The sequence below is a fragment of the Artibeus jamaicensis genome, unplaced genomic scaffold (assembly GCF_021234435.1).
Source record: "Artibeus jamaicensis isolate MK-2021 breed Jamaican fruit bat unplaced genomic scaffold, CSHL_Jam_final contig_908, whole genome shotgun sequence".
Classification (NCBI taxonomy): Eukaryota; Metazoa; Chordata; class Mammalia; order Chiroptera; family Phyllostomidae; genus Artibeus; species Artibeus jamaicensis.
Window position 1 is genome coordinate 7,463,044 of NW_026522009.1, and position 16,734 is coordinate 7,479,777.

The window sequence follows — 16,734 nt, forward strand, 5'->3', positions numbered from 1 at the left end:
TTAAAAAATATTGACTTGCTTTTTTATTGGTGTTCAGTTACATTTGTCCCACCTTTTTCCCTGTTGCTCTCCCCTACCCTGTCCCTCCACATCCTCCCCATCCCACAGTCTGTCCCCTGCATTGTATGTGCCCACGAGTCCTCTATTTATGTTCCTTAACTTGACCCTTCCCTTTCTTTCCCCTGTTATCCCCCTCCCCTCCTTTCCTCTGGTCTGTGTCAGTTTGTTCTTTATTTCCATGTCTCAGATTCTATTTTGCTCACTTGTTTGTTTTGTTGATTAGGTTTCACTTAAAATATTACACTTACTATTATGGTACATTATTGCGAAGAGTTAAGTAGATATGGAAGAGAGTGCTATATCAATGCTATAACCATGTTACTGTTTTTATATAATAAGAATATTTGCTTACATTCCTCTATATGTTATCTGATAATTTCACTTTGGGGCCATTTAGAAACTTTCCCTATATTGCTATTTTAACATTCATGGTAAGTGTTTGAGGAAGCTATTTACCAATACTGGTATGACTTACACTAGAATGTATTAAATCACCAGCTTGATTTGTCATTTGTCAACTAGTTGGCTTCTTTGGCAGCCAAAGCTAGAAGAGCATTAAGAGTAGAAGTGGCTTTTTTGACTTAAATGGTTTATTCTTGTTGGTTCATTTATTTGTATTTTTTCTGTTTTATTTATTTTTATTGTATTTTTCATTACCGTTTAACACCCCCAACCTCCTGCAATCACCACACTGTTGTCTGTTTTATATTGACTCATTTAATAAATAGTTACTAAATATCTGGTATATACGTCTGTCCAGGAGGTATCCAGCCATGTAAATGAGAAATAGAGACATTTATTGAAGAAGATACAAGGTACAATAAACATTGTACCTAGAACAATGATGCCTCAGTACCCTCCAAAGTAGGCTGCTTGGGGTTTCAGGTAATTCTCCCAATTGTCATTAGCTGCTCCATCAAACTACCCTGATATCACCGATGTTCTGAAATCTCTTCCCTTTCATAGGTGATTTTAGTTTTGAGAAAAGCCAGAAGTCACAGGGTGCCAAATCTGGGCTGCAGGGGGGCTGAGTCACCTGGGTGATTTGATATTTTGCAAAAAAACTCCACATGAGACATGATTCGTGAGCAGGTGTCTTGTGGTGATGAAGCTGTCAGTTACCAGTTGTCCATAGCTGTGACCTTCTGAATCATCCAAATAGTTTCTATGCAGAAATGTTCAAGCTTAATGAAAAATTTGATGCAGATTTGTTGTTCAGTCATTTTGAATGGGACAGCCAAACAGTACACATGCTCACTCAATGGCATCTACCACCCCCACTGACTAGTACAGTGAAGTCATCATTGTTTACACATGCACCTTCTAGTTCACTCTCCTTGGTTGCCAGGTTACAATGAAGTCACATAAACTGTTCTCGTTATATTAATATTGTATGGGATTTTTTCTAGACAGACCTATCATGGTGAGGGTCACATTTCACCATCTGGTTGTCTGGCTCAAAGCACACATTGGTGATCTGTGGCAGAGCCACAGAAAGCTGTTCATGGCAGGCTTCCTCAGCAGAGATGACAGGGTCATATGTGTCCTGAAGGAAGTGGGTGTGAGGTTACAGCACCAGTTTGGTCTGGAATTAGGTCAGATCAACATTCATGGCTCCATCAAACCTTAGGGAAGCAGTGATGGAGGACACAATTTGGCCTATCAGCCTACTCAGGTTAGTGTAGGCCGGATGTTCAATATCAAGGTTTCTATGACGGATGTCATAGATGGCCTCATTGTAAACCATGAAGGCACAATCAGAGTGTGATTACCCAAACGGGCTGGGTAAATGGAGAACTCCCCTTGGACTTCTTTCCATAATTGACAGAGAAATGTTACATCAATAAGGAGGTGACCCAGAACCAGTTACCCCACTAAAGCTGTCGAAAACCAAGATGCTCTGAAGGCCTGTGCACTGGTCAGCCAGTTTCCACATTCAGTCCAGGTTGAGGTCAGCATTCTCCTTGCTAATTGTGTAGTGCCCCTGGGCACAATTATTAGCGAGGAGAACATTGGCAGTTATCGGCAGCATATTCCTTGCCTGTAATCAGCTGCTCAGGGTGGATGAGCTGGCAATAATCATCAGCACGAACTTCATCAGTGACTGTTGGTTCCAGGTATACGAACATTGTCATAGGCACATGCTTGCCAGTGCCTCTCTCAGTGAAGAAGGTGTTGAAGAAGTCATCTCCCCACCTAATGGTTTTGTCACTTGGCATCTGGTCATCCACCTGGATGCCATGTTATAGGCCACAGAGGTCCCAGCAGGCATTGCCAGTCTGGACACCAGGTTGGCCAACATGGATGGAGATGCATTTATGCACATTTGCTGCTTTGTGGCTGCCAAGTGAATGGCAGAGAGAAAGAGGAGAGGTCGTTTCTTCTTACAGCATGACCCTTAGGCAATTGGTGGAAGAGAACCTGCCTTAGCTTTAGTGCTTTGATGAGAATAGCCATCTGAAGACCATGCGAGATTTGAGGAAGTGGACATGTAATAAAAAAAAAAAGGGTTTTAAAAACAGATATGTAAGTCTTGAGGATGTTTAGAGATTTTGAGATAGAACCAGCTCAAGGGACTAGGGCAGAGGTTTCGGAAAGACAAGGGAGCAGATCCATTAGAGGAGCTGATTATTCTCCTTGGAATAGGAGAATAATCAGCTAATCAGTAAGGAGTTTAGTATAAGCATTTAAATGAGGAAGGAATATATGGACATATGAAAGGATATATGAAAATGTTGGAGGTAGGGGTAGACTCAAGTAGAAGGGGATGTTAGGAAAAGAGGATCCTGATGGAATGAAAACAAGTTATAATGCAGTAACAGATCATAACCTAGGACAACATAGATGGAAATTTGAATTTAAGATTCAAGATGTGAAGCTGTTCTAACAAGAAAATACAGGGTGTTGCTATGAAAGTGCATAGGAGTAGCGAGTGAATGAAGTCTGATGCATTTAAGGAACTCAAAAACTTTGGATCTAGGCTATTGGATGGGTCAACCATATGAATTTTGAAGGTGCTCACTGATGCTGGCAATGATACTATTTAACATTTATTGGGTACTAACTATGTTTCAAGCATTTTTAAGCATGTTACATATGTACAATCCTTACAAAAACCCTAGAGGTCAGTACTATTGTTTTTTAAAATATATTTTATTGTTTATACTATTATAGTTGTCCCATTTCCCCCCTTCACTCTCCTCCACCCTGCACACCTCCTCAATACTATTGTTATCTTTATTTTATGGTTCACTAAAGTGAAAAACAGGGTGCCATTTATACTCCTGAGTTGGGAATTTTATCACACACATTTGCCTCCAGAGCTGCTCTCCTTATCTCCTACACTATACTACCTTTCTTATTGGGGCAAAGAGAAAAACTGAGCAAGATGTTGGGGTCCTTAGTGAATGAAGGGTCATGGTATTTAGGTCTTTTTGGTAGGAAGACAATGAGACTCCTACATAACAGACCTCTCTTTTATGATACATGAAGTCTAGAAATCCAGGCAGCTCTAGGGATGAGCGACTCTCCCTCTGAATTGATGCTCAAGCATGATTTCTTTGTTTCTCTTTGTATTGTCTTCTCCAGCCTCTTTGTGTACCTACCTGGTCAGCTGTTTCTGAACTGCAAAAGAAATCGTGGTTTGGAAGTGATTCAGAGGAGCAAGAAATAGATTTCTTACATCTCTATACTAAGACTGAAAGAACTGAAGAAGGTGGGTCTTCCAAAGGAGAAGTACATGGATGAAAAGTATTTGGAAGAAAATTTTGTTTATAGTAGGAAGAAAAGATAGAAGCAGCACAGTATCAAAAGAGGCTAGTATCTCTATTTTCAAAACATGCATTACTTTGTTTAATTAAGAATGATAGTGTCAGGCCCTGGCTAAGTTGGTTGAAGCATCATCCTCTACACCAAAAGGTTGTGGGTTCAATTCCTGGTCAGGGCACAAACCTGAGTTGCAGGGGTGCAAATGGGAGGCAACCAACAGGTCCTCTCTGAAATCCATACTTTTCTCTCACATTGATGTTTTTCTCTCTCCCACCCTCTTTTTCTAAAATCAATAAACATATCCTTGGGTGACGATTAAAATATATATAAAAATAATAGTGTCTGTGACAATTATGATTTGAGCAAAAGGGGAGCACTTTCAAGTTTAATTGGAAGAATTTGAGGAAGAAAGTGTGGATTATTAATTATGAGGAAGTGTTTACATAAAATTGCTATGGAAACAAAAGAAAGATTTAAGAGCTATCCAGAGGAATGGTAGCACGAGAGATCCCTCTGGTCTCTCTCCTTGAAGTTTCAACATTTTAAACAGTTATAACTCAACGAAAGATGCCCTGATCTTTATAAAATCTTCCCAAATACTATTTATAGCAGAAATTCCTGAATCTGAAGAGATCCAGTAGTTCTCACACTGTTCCCCATGGAGGGGGAGACACCATTAAAACTGACTGTAAGTACTGTTCTGTCTCTCTATAGAGAGGAAAAGACACTCTATCATCATATAATATATCATAATGCAGGTTGGTTCACTTAAACGAGCCCTGTTTGGAAGTGGTGTACTTCATAAATGTCCTTGTCTAACATACCTGTCTTTGTGTCAAATTATTTTCAAAAATAAAAGGTAAGTACTTATTTCCATTAGAATTTTACACAATTTCTAGACACAAAGAAATCAGGTAAAGAAGAGTACTGGTGGCTTAAATCATTAGTCCATGATGCTTTTTCCCAAGATACCAGAATATGTGTAATATGACATTGCTTTCTGCAAAATCCATAGTTAAGATGATAAACATGAAAATATTTGTTTGTTATAAAGTAATATAATTTTGAAAAACATGATATTGATTCAGAAGATAGCTAGGATGATTTTGGGTGGGCAAAAAACAGTGGAAGCAAAATTTTAATATTACTTATTCTGGTTGATAATTTGTATTATTTAGAAATTTTAAGAGTTTGGAGATATGGAATCTGGCATTATTTGCATAGTTTATTCAAGACTACATAGTGTCTGAGGATAGTTTTATTATTATGTGTGCATATGTGAGAACCATCTTCTGGCCTCATTTCATATGGAAGAAAAATAGGGACAAATCAACAAGCATCGAAATCTGTTTAATGCATCCCATGGGCTTATTATGCTGCTTTGTGTCACTCAAAGTGAGGAAGCCATAAATAGAAAAGGGCTTAGCACTGGCACAAAAACTAGAAAGAGAACAGCTAGGCAGATTTTCCTAGGAAATTTTTATAGGCAGTATTACTGCAACTCACTACGCTACAACCTACCAATATGTTGGTGTTGTGGAATCCACATGACTGTAGGGAGATTATTTACACACTCAGAAGGAAGTTTATTGTAAACAATTATTTTATGATTTCTTAAGGGAATTGGATCTGCAAATCAGCAGTGAAGATCTTCTTGGCAAACAGTAATTTATACTTATTCATGTAATTGTCTTCAGTTGAGAAAGGGGTAAAGGAGAAAATTGTATGTCTACACCCTTACTCTCACTAAACCTTTATCAAAATCTAATGCACGAGAAGCTTCCATAGTTCTAAAATTGAATACGTGTAAATATGCAACAATAAATGTTCTTAAAGTTTTTCTTAGTTGAATGTAGTTTAGGAATTATAAACATATTTAATGAGCATATAATCTTCTGCATTAGACACCAGTTTTGGACATGATCCAGTCTCGATAGTATGTCACTCGAGTGTAGACACCAGGCTTGTTTGGAAGAGCACATTCATCTCCCCAGCTCACAATCCCAGCAAGGTACCAAGTGCCTCTCTGATCTTCACTAACCAGAGGTCCACCAGAATCACCCTAGAGGGAAAAAGAATTTATATAATTGCTATGATTTAAAGCTGAATACTGCTTATTTTTCTTTTCTATAGTATAGCTAGGGAGATAAAGGAGAAGAAACCTAAGTATGTCAATGTCAAAATGATTCTAGTCTTGCATATTTTTGTGCCTTAGAATAATTTATTTAAATCAAAGATATCAGCGTATGTCTTTGAATATAAAATACTATAATGGAAAACAAGTATGAAAAATTTCAACTCAATTATTACTTAAAAGAGATATTGAAGGTATTGTTGCTTATGCAGTCATCAGTATGCTGAGTAATTCTCTGATTATGTCTCCAAACTTTCCTATTTTCAGGCAGATACTGGAAAGAAGGAAGGTTTTTATTTACTTACTGCCAGAACTGGATTATTGCTCTTTCATTCTTGTGTAAACATCCCTCCAATTCTCAGAACGGGGTAATTTGGCTAAACTACTCTGTAACTTCTTATGGTTTTTATGTACTTATATTTAGGTCATTTTCCCAGAATGATTGAACCCATTGGTATTTGAATTTTCCTTTGCCCTAATCCTTCACATCCATCCTGGATAATTTCAATATCTATTGGATGAAATCACAGTCTCTTGGTTTCCTTAATTCTGATCATCTACACATGCTTATTAAACATCTCCATGTCACTCCTGGACATGGGTGGAAAGGGATAAAAGGGAAAAATTTCACCATCTGGAACTGTTCTACCTCTGAAATGCCATTCTTGAACATTATGATTGCGTGTAGCTATTCCTTCAGTGTTCTCATTCCACTGCTTTTCACGCTGTATCTGCTCTTCAACCTTATTAAGAATGCCAATCCTTGCTCCTACCTTTTCTTCTAGTGTATTAACCGATGTACTTCTGACTTTCCATTTTTATTCACATGACTATATTCTTAATTTAACCATACCAATGCTCTTTCAACAGGATTCTCAGCTTCTTACCTTCCCACCATACCCTGGGCCAAAACATCACTGTGAAAGAAAACTGCATAACATATTCACATCCTCAAACCAACACCTCTTCCCAACAGTTATTTGTCCCCAACCACATTTTCTTCTCATTTTTAGGAGCAGCCAATCCAAACTTCTCTCATTTTGCAATTTTAAAAAATCATTATTTCTTTTTAAAAGTGCATGGAATATACATAATATCAAATGTACCATTCTAAAAGTTGTATGGCATTTAGTACATTACTATTGTTGTGTGATTATTGTCACCATCCATCCAGAATTTTTTTCATCTTGCAAAACTGAAACTGCATACCCACCATACAGTATAACTTGCTATTGTTCCCTTTCCCTAGCTCCTGGAAATTACCATTCTACTTTTTGTCTGTGTGAGTTTGACTGCTCCAAATAGCTCTGATGGGTGGAGTCACACAGTATTTGTTCTTTTGTGACTTATTTCACTGGCTTATTTCACTTAGTGTAACGTCTTAAACTTTCATTCATGTTATAATATATGTCAGAATTTCCTTCATTTTTAAGGTTAAATAACATTCCATGATATGTATATATACCATGGTGTATATATGTGTGTGTTTGTGTGTGTATGTTTATATACACATACATACAATGTTTTATTCATGCATTTATCCATCATTGGACATTTGAGTTGCTTCTATCTTCTAGCTATTGTGAATAATGTTGCTACTAATTGAACATGGATGTACAATTATCTATTTGTGTTCCTGCTTTTAATTATTTTGGGCATATACTGAGAAATGGAACTTTTGAATCATATGATAATCTATTTTTAATTTATTTTGAGGAAAAACCATGCTGTCTTCTATGGAGGCTCTGCCATCTTACATTACTACCAACAGAGCACAAGGCTTGTTTGACAGTTTTTAAAAATCTGGTTCTCTGACTATAAATCTAATATCTTAGTTTCAAATTGATAGAATAAGTGGAGAGTAACAGGTAGGAACCTTTCCATCTCTTGTTTTGTGCCTTTTGACTTCCCAACCCGCCTCCATATCCACTCTCCCCTTTAGAGGAGTAGGGTATGTAGTTCTTTCCAAGGCTAATCCCTCCACCCCGTGGATCAAGAACCTTGTTTTATATGTCTTCATTTCCTCCACTTCCTTTCCTCTCCAGATGCATACATGCATTTAAAAAATATTTTTGGTCTTATTTACCTGAAAAATGACAACCTTTGTGGATCTTAACACTTCCTCTATCGCCCTAATTATCTTCATTTCATATCTAAGTGATTTTAGGTGGTAGTCTATATTGAAGTTTCCATATTCTCATCCCACTCTAATATATGCATACACAACTTTTCTTTCCTTCAAAGGCATCTTCTCTAACTTTACTGACAAACATTGAGTTTGATGGCTCTTTCCAGGATTTATCTTACTTGACTTTCCTATAAACTTAAGACTTTCCATGTGTCACTATAAACTGTTCCCCCTTTTCTCATTCCTGGACTTTTGTGAAACCAGTTTCTTGTTTTTTTTCTTTTCTGATCTTTGTTATCTTTTACTGTTAGCACAATAAAAACATGTATAACTGAGTTCTGTTACTGACTTAGGTACTTCTTACTTCACACACTTTACCTAAGCCATTGTATTTATACTCATGAATTTAACTACCACCCAGAAGGCAATGGCCTTTTCATATGTATCTCTAGGCAGAAGGCCTTTATGAACTCAAGGCCTTTATTTTCAATGATATACTAGACATACCTGCCTGGGTATTTTACAGGCACCTCAAATTTAGCACATCCCAAACTGAACCTTGACTCTCCACAAACTTTTTCTTTTTCTTGTACAGCTTCTTTCCAGGTGCTCAGGGAGAAATATAGGCATTAGCATTATGTTTCTCCTTTTCCTTCTTCCTCACATCTAATCCATCCCATCATCTTGTTATTCAGCTGTTACTCTCTCATTGTCTATTTATTCCTACTGTGTCATAGTGGAGGCCCTCATTACTTTTCTCAGACAAAATATTCTAATAGACTACACTATCCCTAGCTCACTTGCTTTCAGTCTGTCTTCCACACTGCATATGTTGAATTTGGCAAGTAGACAGTCAGTAATCTTGGCTAGGGTACTTTCAGTGGACTGGTAGAGCAAAAGGCTGCAAGCAGTGGGTCAGAGAGTGAGTAAATTGAGAATGTAGAACCATGATGGTAAACTGTTCTTTAGAGATTTGACTAAGGAGGGAAAAAGAAGAGTAGGATATATTGAGGGAGAGACTGCATAATATTTTCAGAATATGTAGAAGAGTCCATTTGAGTGCGATGGTTTGGAAAATATGGAGGAAAGTTTCCAATTAATAGAAAGTTCAAATATCTATGTAGATAGAAAGAGAGTGGATGAAGAACAGAGGTGAGAGATTTGCTTTGAATAATCGGAGAAACTTGTTTATCATGAGCCTAGAAGGTAAAGATAAGTACAAATACAAATATATCATATTAAAAAATTAAATAAGTTCTCATGTGATCACTTTCACTTTTTTATAGTTAATGGGAGGAAATGTCATAAGTTAAGGAATATAAGGGTGTGGTGGAAAGCATTAAAACAGTGTAATGAATGTTTGACATGAAAGATGTATTAAAGAATTCTACAACATATTAAAGACTCAGCTGTGATTATATGATACAAATTTACAAGGCTATGAGATTTTTTCTGGCTGTGCTAAGAAGCTCAAATATAAAGTAAATAAAGCAGATAAATTGCTCAGTGGTTAGAGATGATTAGGATGGGTGTGAGGGAAGTACAGGATGGTGAAGTCATTCAGGGTGGTGTCAACAGAGGGGTTAAAATAATAAAACATAGATTCTAGAATGCATAAAGTTAGAAGAGGGTAATGGGGCTGAGAGTGATAGGCTGAAAGGAAATGGAGAGAAACAGGGATTTACACTTGTCATGACTTGAAAGAATAGGTTTAGTGGAAGAGCTGGAAACCTGGAAATCTGTAATTAGAGATGATAATTATGTATTACAAGTGCTTGTGTGCACATCTTCTGGCTCCTAGAGATCAGGAATAATGCTCTATTCACTTTTAACTTTCCTGCATCTAGTACATGGTCTGGCACATAGTAGTCAATAAACAACCATTACATGAAATAATTAATTAGAAAATGAGGGTCTTCCTGGGTTTATCAGTGATTCTGCCTGCCTAGATAACTACACTAGTACTTTTGTTGCTCTATGGTGATTGCTTATAAGTACCATCAGGAGTGTTTGAAGCATATAAAGCACAAGGAAAGGCAGGTTAGTGTAGCATTCAGAGTATAGACTATAGAGCTCAGTTTCCTGGTTTAAATTTCAGTTATGTCACTTAATGCCTGAGTGAGTTTAGACAAATTGCTCTCTGTGTTGGTCTCTTTATCCAAGAAGTAAGGTTTATAATAGTACAAACATACATCACAGAGCTACTGTAACTTGAATAAATTAATACTTGTAAAGATCTTAAAACAATGACTGGCACGTGGGCATGCTATATAAGTGTTTTGAAATAAAATATTTAGAGTGTTGGAGCCACCTTAATTAAGGAAGTCCCATGATTTGGTGTTGAATTTGGTTAAATGCTTCTCAGTGAAAGAGGATCAGTTGAACCAAAGCCACCAATATTCCATTTCATCTCTTTATTGTATTACAAACAGAGTCTCTTCCCTACTCCCACTCACTGCTTCTTACAATAGTAATTTTAACACTTTAGTATTTTAATGGGATCCATCAAAGCAATATAATTTTAGGTAAACACTTTCGCTATAAAATATACTTAAGCCTTTAATAATTGTCAACCATTTGAGAAAATCAAACCCGTTCATGGGAAATTAAAAACTATAAGAAAAATAATCTTCCTGAACTTGGAATAGGCAGACTTACCTGACAGGCATCCACCTTTCCCGCCAGAAACCCAGCACACAACATTCCAGGTTTAATCACACCACTGTATACTTCATCCTTGTTGCAGGTCATGTTATCTATAATCTTTACTCTTCCTTTTTGGAGTATATTAGATATTGATCCTAAAAGAAGAGGAGATTATATAATTATTGCTAAAGTCAATATTAATCTCATTGGCTAGGCTATTAGTATCAAACACTATATGCAATTTTAAAGTCAATGTAAAACATTTATTTTAATTAAGCTTCATTTGTCTCTGTAGTAACAAAGAAATAATGTTAGGCACATGGCTATTGTTAAAAAATGATCATACTTTGGAGTAGAGTGCCCATCTATATGTGATGTTTTCCTTTTAAATTGTTTTAGTATTTTATATTTATTAAATGTATGCCCTAGAAAACAAAATTAAATATTTATATTCCAGAAATATATCTTATGATCAGTTTTAGATTTTCTGCTATTACCATAATTCTGAATCTTGGAATTAATTTTAGGTTTGTTTTCTTCTGTTTTCAAATGCATTTATGAATATAACTAGCCACTGCATTTTAACGTTATTAGGGTCATCATGATGCACATGTTTAAATGATCTTTGTCCAGGTGTTGCCTCATGGCAGAGCACCGCTCCTTTCCCCCCATCAGAAATGCCCAGTCCTCTGTTGTCCTTATTTTTTCTGTGGTACTTACTGGCACAAAACATGCTGTATGATCTATTTATTGATTACATTTCATGATTATTATCTACTTTTCTTGGCTAGAAATGTAAGCTTTATAAGGGTAGGACTAGTTGCTTATTTTATTTATTAATATATCTAAACCACCTACGATAGTACTTGGAACAAAAGTAGTAATCAATATAAATGTTTTTTAATGAATGAATGAATTAATGAAATGGAGTAAAACGAATTACTTATTTAAGTAATACATTTCTATGAAAACTGCTATTGTTAAGGGAAACATAATAAACAATTCTATGAAATTGTAGTTTTTTTATGAATGTTCTTGAGGATAATTTTTATTCTATTGCACATTATCCTTTTTAAAATAATCTACTAAAAGTATTTCTCAGGTTTAGTTGTGGTTCTGGGTATCATTTTTTAACTCCTAAAACTCAAACTGGTAACAGAGGAAGGTCAGGAACTAACCGTCAGTATGTAATGATCCCCATCCAGTGACCACCATGTCTGAGTTGGGTGGGAATGTGTAAGTTGCTTCGGGAAGACATACTCTCCGAATGTTGCTTGTATATAATACTGGTGAAGACAGATTCACAACAGCGATGTCATTATCATGTGCAGGGTAATGGTAGTCTTCATGAATTATAATATTTCTGACACCTCGTTTTGTTTGTGGTTGACTTAAAAGAAGCCCAAAACTAACGTTCCATTTTCTGGGATCATTGGTGCTAGATAAAATAGATATATTTATTAAAAGTTGGAGCTGTAGGAATTAATTTCTTATGCTTTTAAAAACATTTAGGTGACTTTTGAATTCCTGTAGTGTATATAAGCATACAGAAGTGAAACTATATGTGTGAGGCAAAATAAAAATAAAAGCATGGATAGATTTTGAATAACTCAGGAAGCTATATTAGCTATAAAAAAGGAAAAAGTTTTACCCTTGCAACAGTATGGATAGACCTGGAGAACGTTATGCTAAATAAAATAAGCCAGTCAGAGAAAGATAAATACTATATAATTTCACTCATATGTGGAATCTAACAAACATACTGAACTAACAAGCAAAATAGAGCCAGACTTATAGATAGAGAACAGGATGAGCTAAGTGGGGAAGGTTAGGGGGTGGAGAGATTGATCAAAAAGGAAAAAGGGAGCCCTGGCTGGTGTAGCTCAGTGGATTGAGCACGGGCCTGCGAACCAGACAATCGCGGTTCGATTCCCAGTCAGGGCACATGCCTGGGTTGCAGACCAGTTCCCTGCAGGCCAATTCCCAGCAGGGGACGCATGAAAGGCAACCATACATTGATGTTTCTCTCCCTCTCTCCTTCCCTTCCCCTCTAAAGATAAATAAATAAAATCTTAAAAAAAAAAAAAAGGAAAAAGAACTCATGGACATGGACAACAGTGTTTTTGAATACAAGTGAGGGATGGGTGTAACAGGGGATTAAATTTGAATGGGAAAAATACAACAAAAACTATTTCTGAAAAAAACTGAAAATCGATTGGTAGATAAATCAGCAGGGTTTGGTGATTGTGAGTTTTAGTGTTGGGGTGGGAACAAGGACGCCTGAGTTTCCTCTTAGGTACCTGTAGTGGTGGTAGTGTCATCTCTGAGATGGTGCTCATAGAAACCAGATCAGGATTAAGGTGTGAAGTGATGATTCTATGTGAATGTACTGAGCTTGAAGTGCCAAGGAGACATTCAGATAGAGCCATCCAACAGGGAGGTGGATATATAAACGACAAGGTCAGGGAAGATATTTGTCATGCATGGTGGCAAATTAAAATGTCATAGATTAGTACTGAGAAAAGGCAAATCAGAATTTTTTTCCCACCTAGTAAGGAGACAAAAGAAGAGACTATCTACTCCAGAAACTCCCTAAAGAAGCTCTGCCATACAGTTGAAGCAGGTGTAGGAAAGCAGAAAAAAGGGCTTAGGAGTTGCCCTGGTGATCTCCTCCTTCTGCCTCCCTGGTGCTGGCTTAGTCAAATACAAAGCTCCTTGGTCCCACTGGGCTTGGCCAGCACCAAAAGATCCTTCCTTGTATATCCTTCCTCCTTTCCAATGGGTGTCAACATGCATATCCCTTTTTGTTAGTTCCAAACGGATAAGTTTTTGGATAAACAAGGTGGCAGCAATTCGGGCAACATTATATAGCAATAAAGTAGAAACACATGAAAAAAAGATAATCCATGAAAACTACATTTTAGTCTTGTTTTTTTTTTTTAGAAAAGACAAGAAAGATAACTATGGCAACACATGATAAAAAGATTAAATAAAAAGTGGGCAAGATATGGGAAATTAAGAAAACATCTAAATCCTCTTTCATAATTATTAAAACTATAAATAAAAAGATATGTCTCACTTTTACTATTATTTGTTAACAAGATTTTATATTAAGCCCCCCAAATTAGTGCTCTGGAACACTTTCGCTCCAAATTTGAGAGGAATTTTTGTTTAAAAAGATAAAACCAATAAATACTATACAAAAAGCAGTAGAAATTATTGAAACAAATCATCAGACAAAGGGGTAAAAATCACTTTTAGGAAAAAAGGCAAATTTTTGATACAATTATATATCCTTTACAGAAATAATCACTGTATTTCAGATAGGTCTATAATATATATAGGAGGACACAGGATGAATTCAAATACTTATGATTCATAGACCAAATGTAATAACAGTGAGAAATAGGAGACCTGTGTTCGGTTTGGGATTTACAGTTTCTTCATAAAATTAATTAAGTGAATAGCTTAGGGATTCTCAACTGAGGGCTGTGTTGTCCTCCAGGACAGGTTTAGTAATGTCCAGAGCCATTTTTGCTTGTCAGTCCTGGGGGGATGCTGTTGGCACCTGGTGGGTAGAGGCCAGGAATGCAGCTAAATGCATTCTAATGTTCAGGATAGCCTCCCACAACAAAGAACTATTTGGCTTAAATGTCAATAATGCCACTGCTGACAAATCTGCATTAGCTTGAATATATATTTTTTTAAACTGATAATTCACTGAGTAATTTTGAGGTTATTCTCCACAATGTTGATAAGTTGGAGGTATCACTGTGTAGCCATATTCTTGTACGTATCAAACTTGTAGGTACTGGTGTGTGTTGGAGCCATCGTGTGGTCCAGAGCTTACTTTATGAAACAGTGAGCAGCAGTGACAAGCCAGCTGTTACTAATCAGAGTGGCTCCACACCGGTGGACATTGTTCTCTTGAAGGCTAGCTTGCCAGGGCCATTCCCCTTGCTCAGCATTCACGCCCCCTACTACCTTGTAGCCAGAGGGAGTTACAGTGCGGTGTCCACAACCTGCTCAAAATAGAGTTCATTAGTACCATGATATTGTTATTACTTCTGCATACATTGCTATAGTAAACAAATTCCCCGTAATACATTTCTCTGTTAACTATTAATTGAGGGAAAGCTCAGACAGTTTTGGAGAAGTTGGGACTAAGTTATTACTGTTAGGAGATTTCCTGAGGATTCAGTACAAATTGACATCTTCCTCCCCCATCCTCATTACTCACATACATTTATCTTTGTCTGTGTGGCCTTTCCTGTTGTAAGAGGTAGCTGAAATGAAATGTTTGGATTTGGAAGATAATAATTGCATAACCAGTTACAGAGCTGCATAGAGAAGTGTGTGCTTTTTCATTTCATGAGCAGTTTAAAGTAATCATTGCTATGAAACATTCATAAGAAAGTGTGAATGAATGTGAATGTGAATGAGATATTTATGAGAGAGTAGACAGAAATGTGTTTATACTCAAGTTATAATACATAATACTTGGATATAGGCAATAACACAAGAATGCAGTCAAGCACTTCTCAAAGTTAAATGCTTCTCTAAATCAGGACTGCTTTTATGTCAATTTAGATCGAGAGAAACTGCTTGACCCTTAAGTCTTTAAAGCAAATTTGCAGTAATATTATGACTTCATTATCATTTTATCTGTCTGACTCTCTCTGATTCTTTTGACTATCTCATGTTACTCCAAATAAAGCACTGAGCTTATACCTTAGCAATTTATGCTATCTTTTACTAAATATTATCAGTTTCATTAATAATAGCTTAAGAGGGTAGAACCGTATCTTAAAAAAAATGTATCTCCAGGAGCTACCCCAGAGAATCTATTACATAAAAGGAGCTCAATAAATGTTTGTAGAAATAAAGTCTATACAGTCTATTAATCTAAGAGACTTCTTGAAATAAAAATGATATTTGACTGCAAAACCCTTTTCTGTAATGTGTTAAGTTCTTAGGCATTTAGAGTGCAAAAAAAAAAAAACTTGCCGTAATCAATGCTGTGAACATAGATTAAAGTAGTGGCTCTTAATCAGGATCACTTTTGCATACTACCCTCCATTCCTAGGAGAAAGTTGACAATATCTCGAGATATTTTTGTTGTAATAATTGTGGGGGGAGGTATTGGTATCTAGTGTGGGCAGGGGCTGTGGATGCTGCTAAAAATTCTATAACATGCAGTACTGTAGCTGAAACAAAGAATTAGCTGGATGAAAATGTCAATAGTGTGAAAGTGGAGAAACTCTGAGTTAGAGAAAGGAATTTGTATTAAGAATGCGATTTAAATTAATTGGAAAGGTTAGATGGTCCATTGCTTTACAGAGGTGTTTTTTTAATTATATGTGACAAGGTGTATCTTGGGATATTCTTTTCTGAGTGTTAAAAGGAATTAGAAGCACAGGGGAATGACATGTAGATTTTTTAAAGGGCCCTCACTAGCCCTCTGAAGCCCTCAAATTTGTATATTGCTTCTGATTCCAGAGTGTCCTGTCTGATGCAGCCCGAACCTCAGTTTTTATCCTCTTCACAAAAGTCACTGAGCTAAAACAGAGCCTATGGGATTGCTGTTTCGGATGAGAGAGCTCTCACGTTGACTCACTGAATGTGACTTCCCTTTCCTTGTTCTTTCCACTCCCTAATCATGTCTCTCACAGAGGATAAAACAAACAATCCAGAACCCAAAGGTATAATGGTTCCTCCCTATCTTCCCTTCTGTTTGGACTACTCCTAAAGGAAGTTGGCTTTTATTCAACCTCCTTCAAAGGGATATAAAAACAAAGATGATTTTCTGTGAGCTAGGAGAACCTGCTCTGGGCCACTCTTTATTCCCCTGTTTCTGCCCTTACTCAAAATTTTAACATAATTTATAATTATGCATCAACTGCCATTTGAGTTCTCTGTTAAGCTTTCAGTTGCTACCTCTGCAGTATTACCTTGTTATTACCTTGCTGAAATGTTACACAGCTCCATGTAGCTTTTG

At 36.6% G+C, this 16,734-nt stretch overlaps 1 protein-coding gene across 1 annotated transcript in view; it reads right to left on the reverse strand.

Annotated features, from left to right (window-relative positions):
- Positions 1–5,728: 5,728 nt before the first annotated feature.
- LOC119052678 (transmembrane protease serine 11C-like) overlaps positions 5,729–16,734 on the reverse strand; it is a 56,385-nt gene continuing 45,379 nt past the window's right edge. The window contains exons 7-10 of the mRNA XM_053655013.1: positions 14,587–14,758; positions 11,915–12,174; positions 10,749–10,891; positions 5,729–5,890 (exon numbers count right to left, since the gene is read on the reverse strand). Coding sequence (XP_053510988.1) covers positions 5,729–5,890; positions 10,749–10,891; positions 11,915–12,174; positions 14,587–14,758 — 737 coding nt within the window. The remainder of the gene's footprint in view (positions 5,891–10,748; positions 10,892–11,914; positions 12,175–14,586; positions 14,759–16,734) is intronic.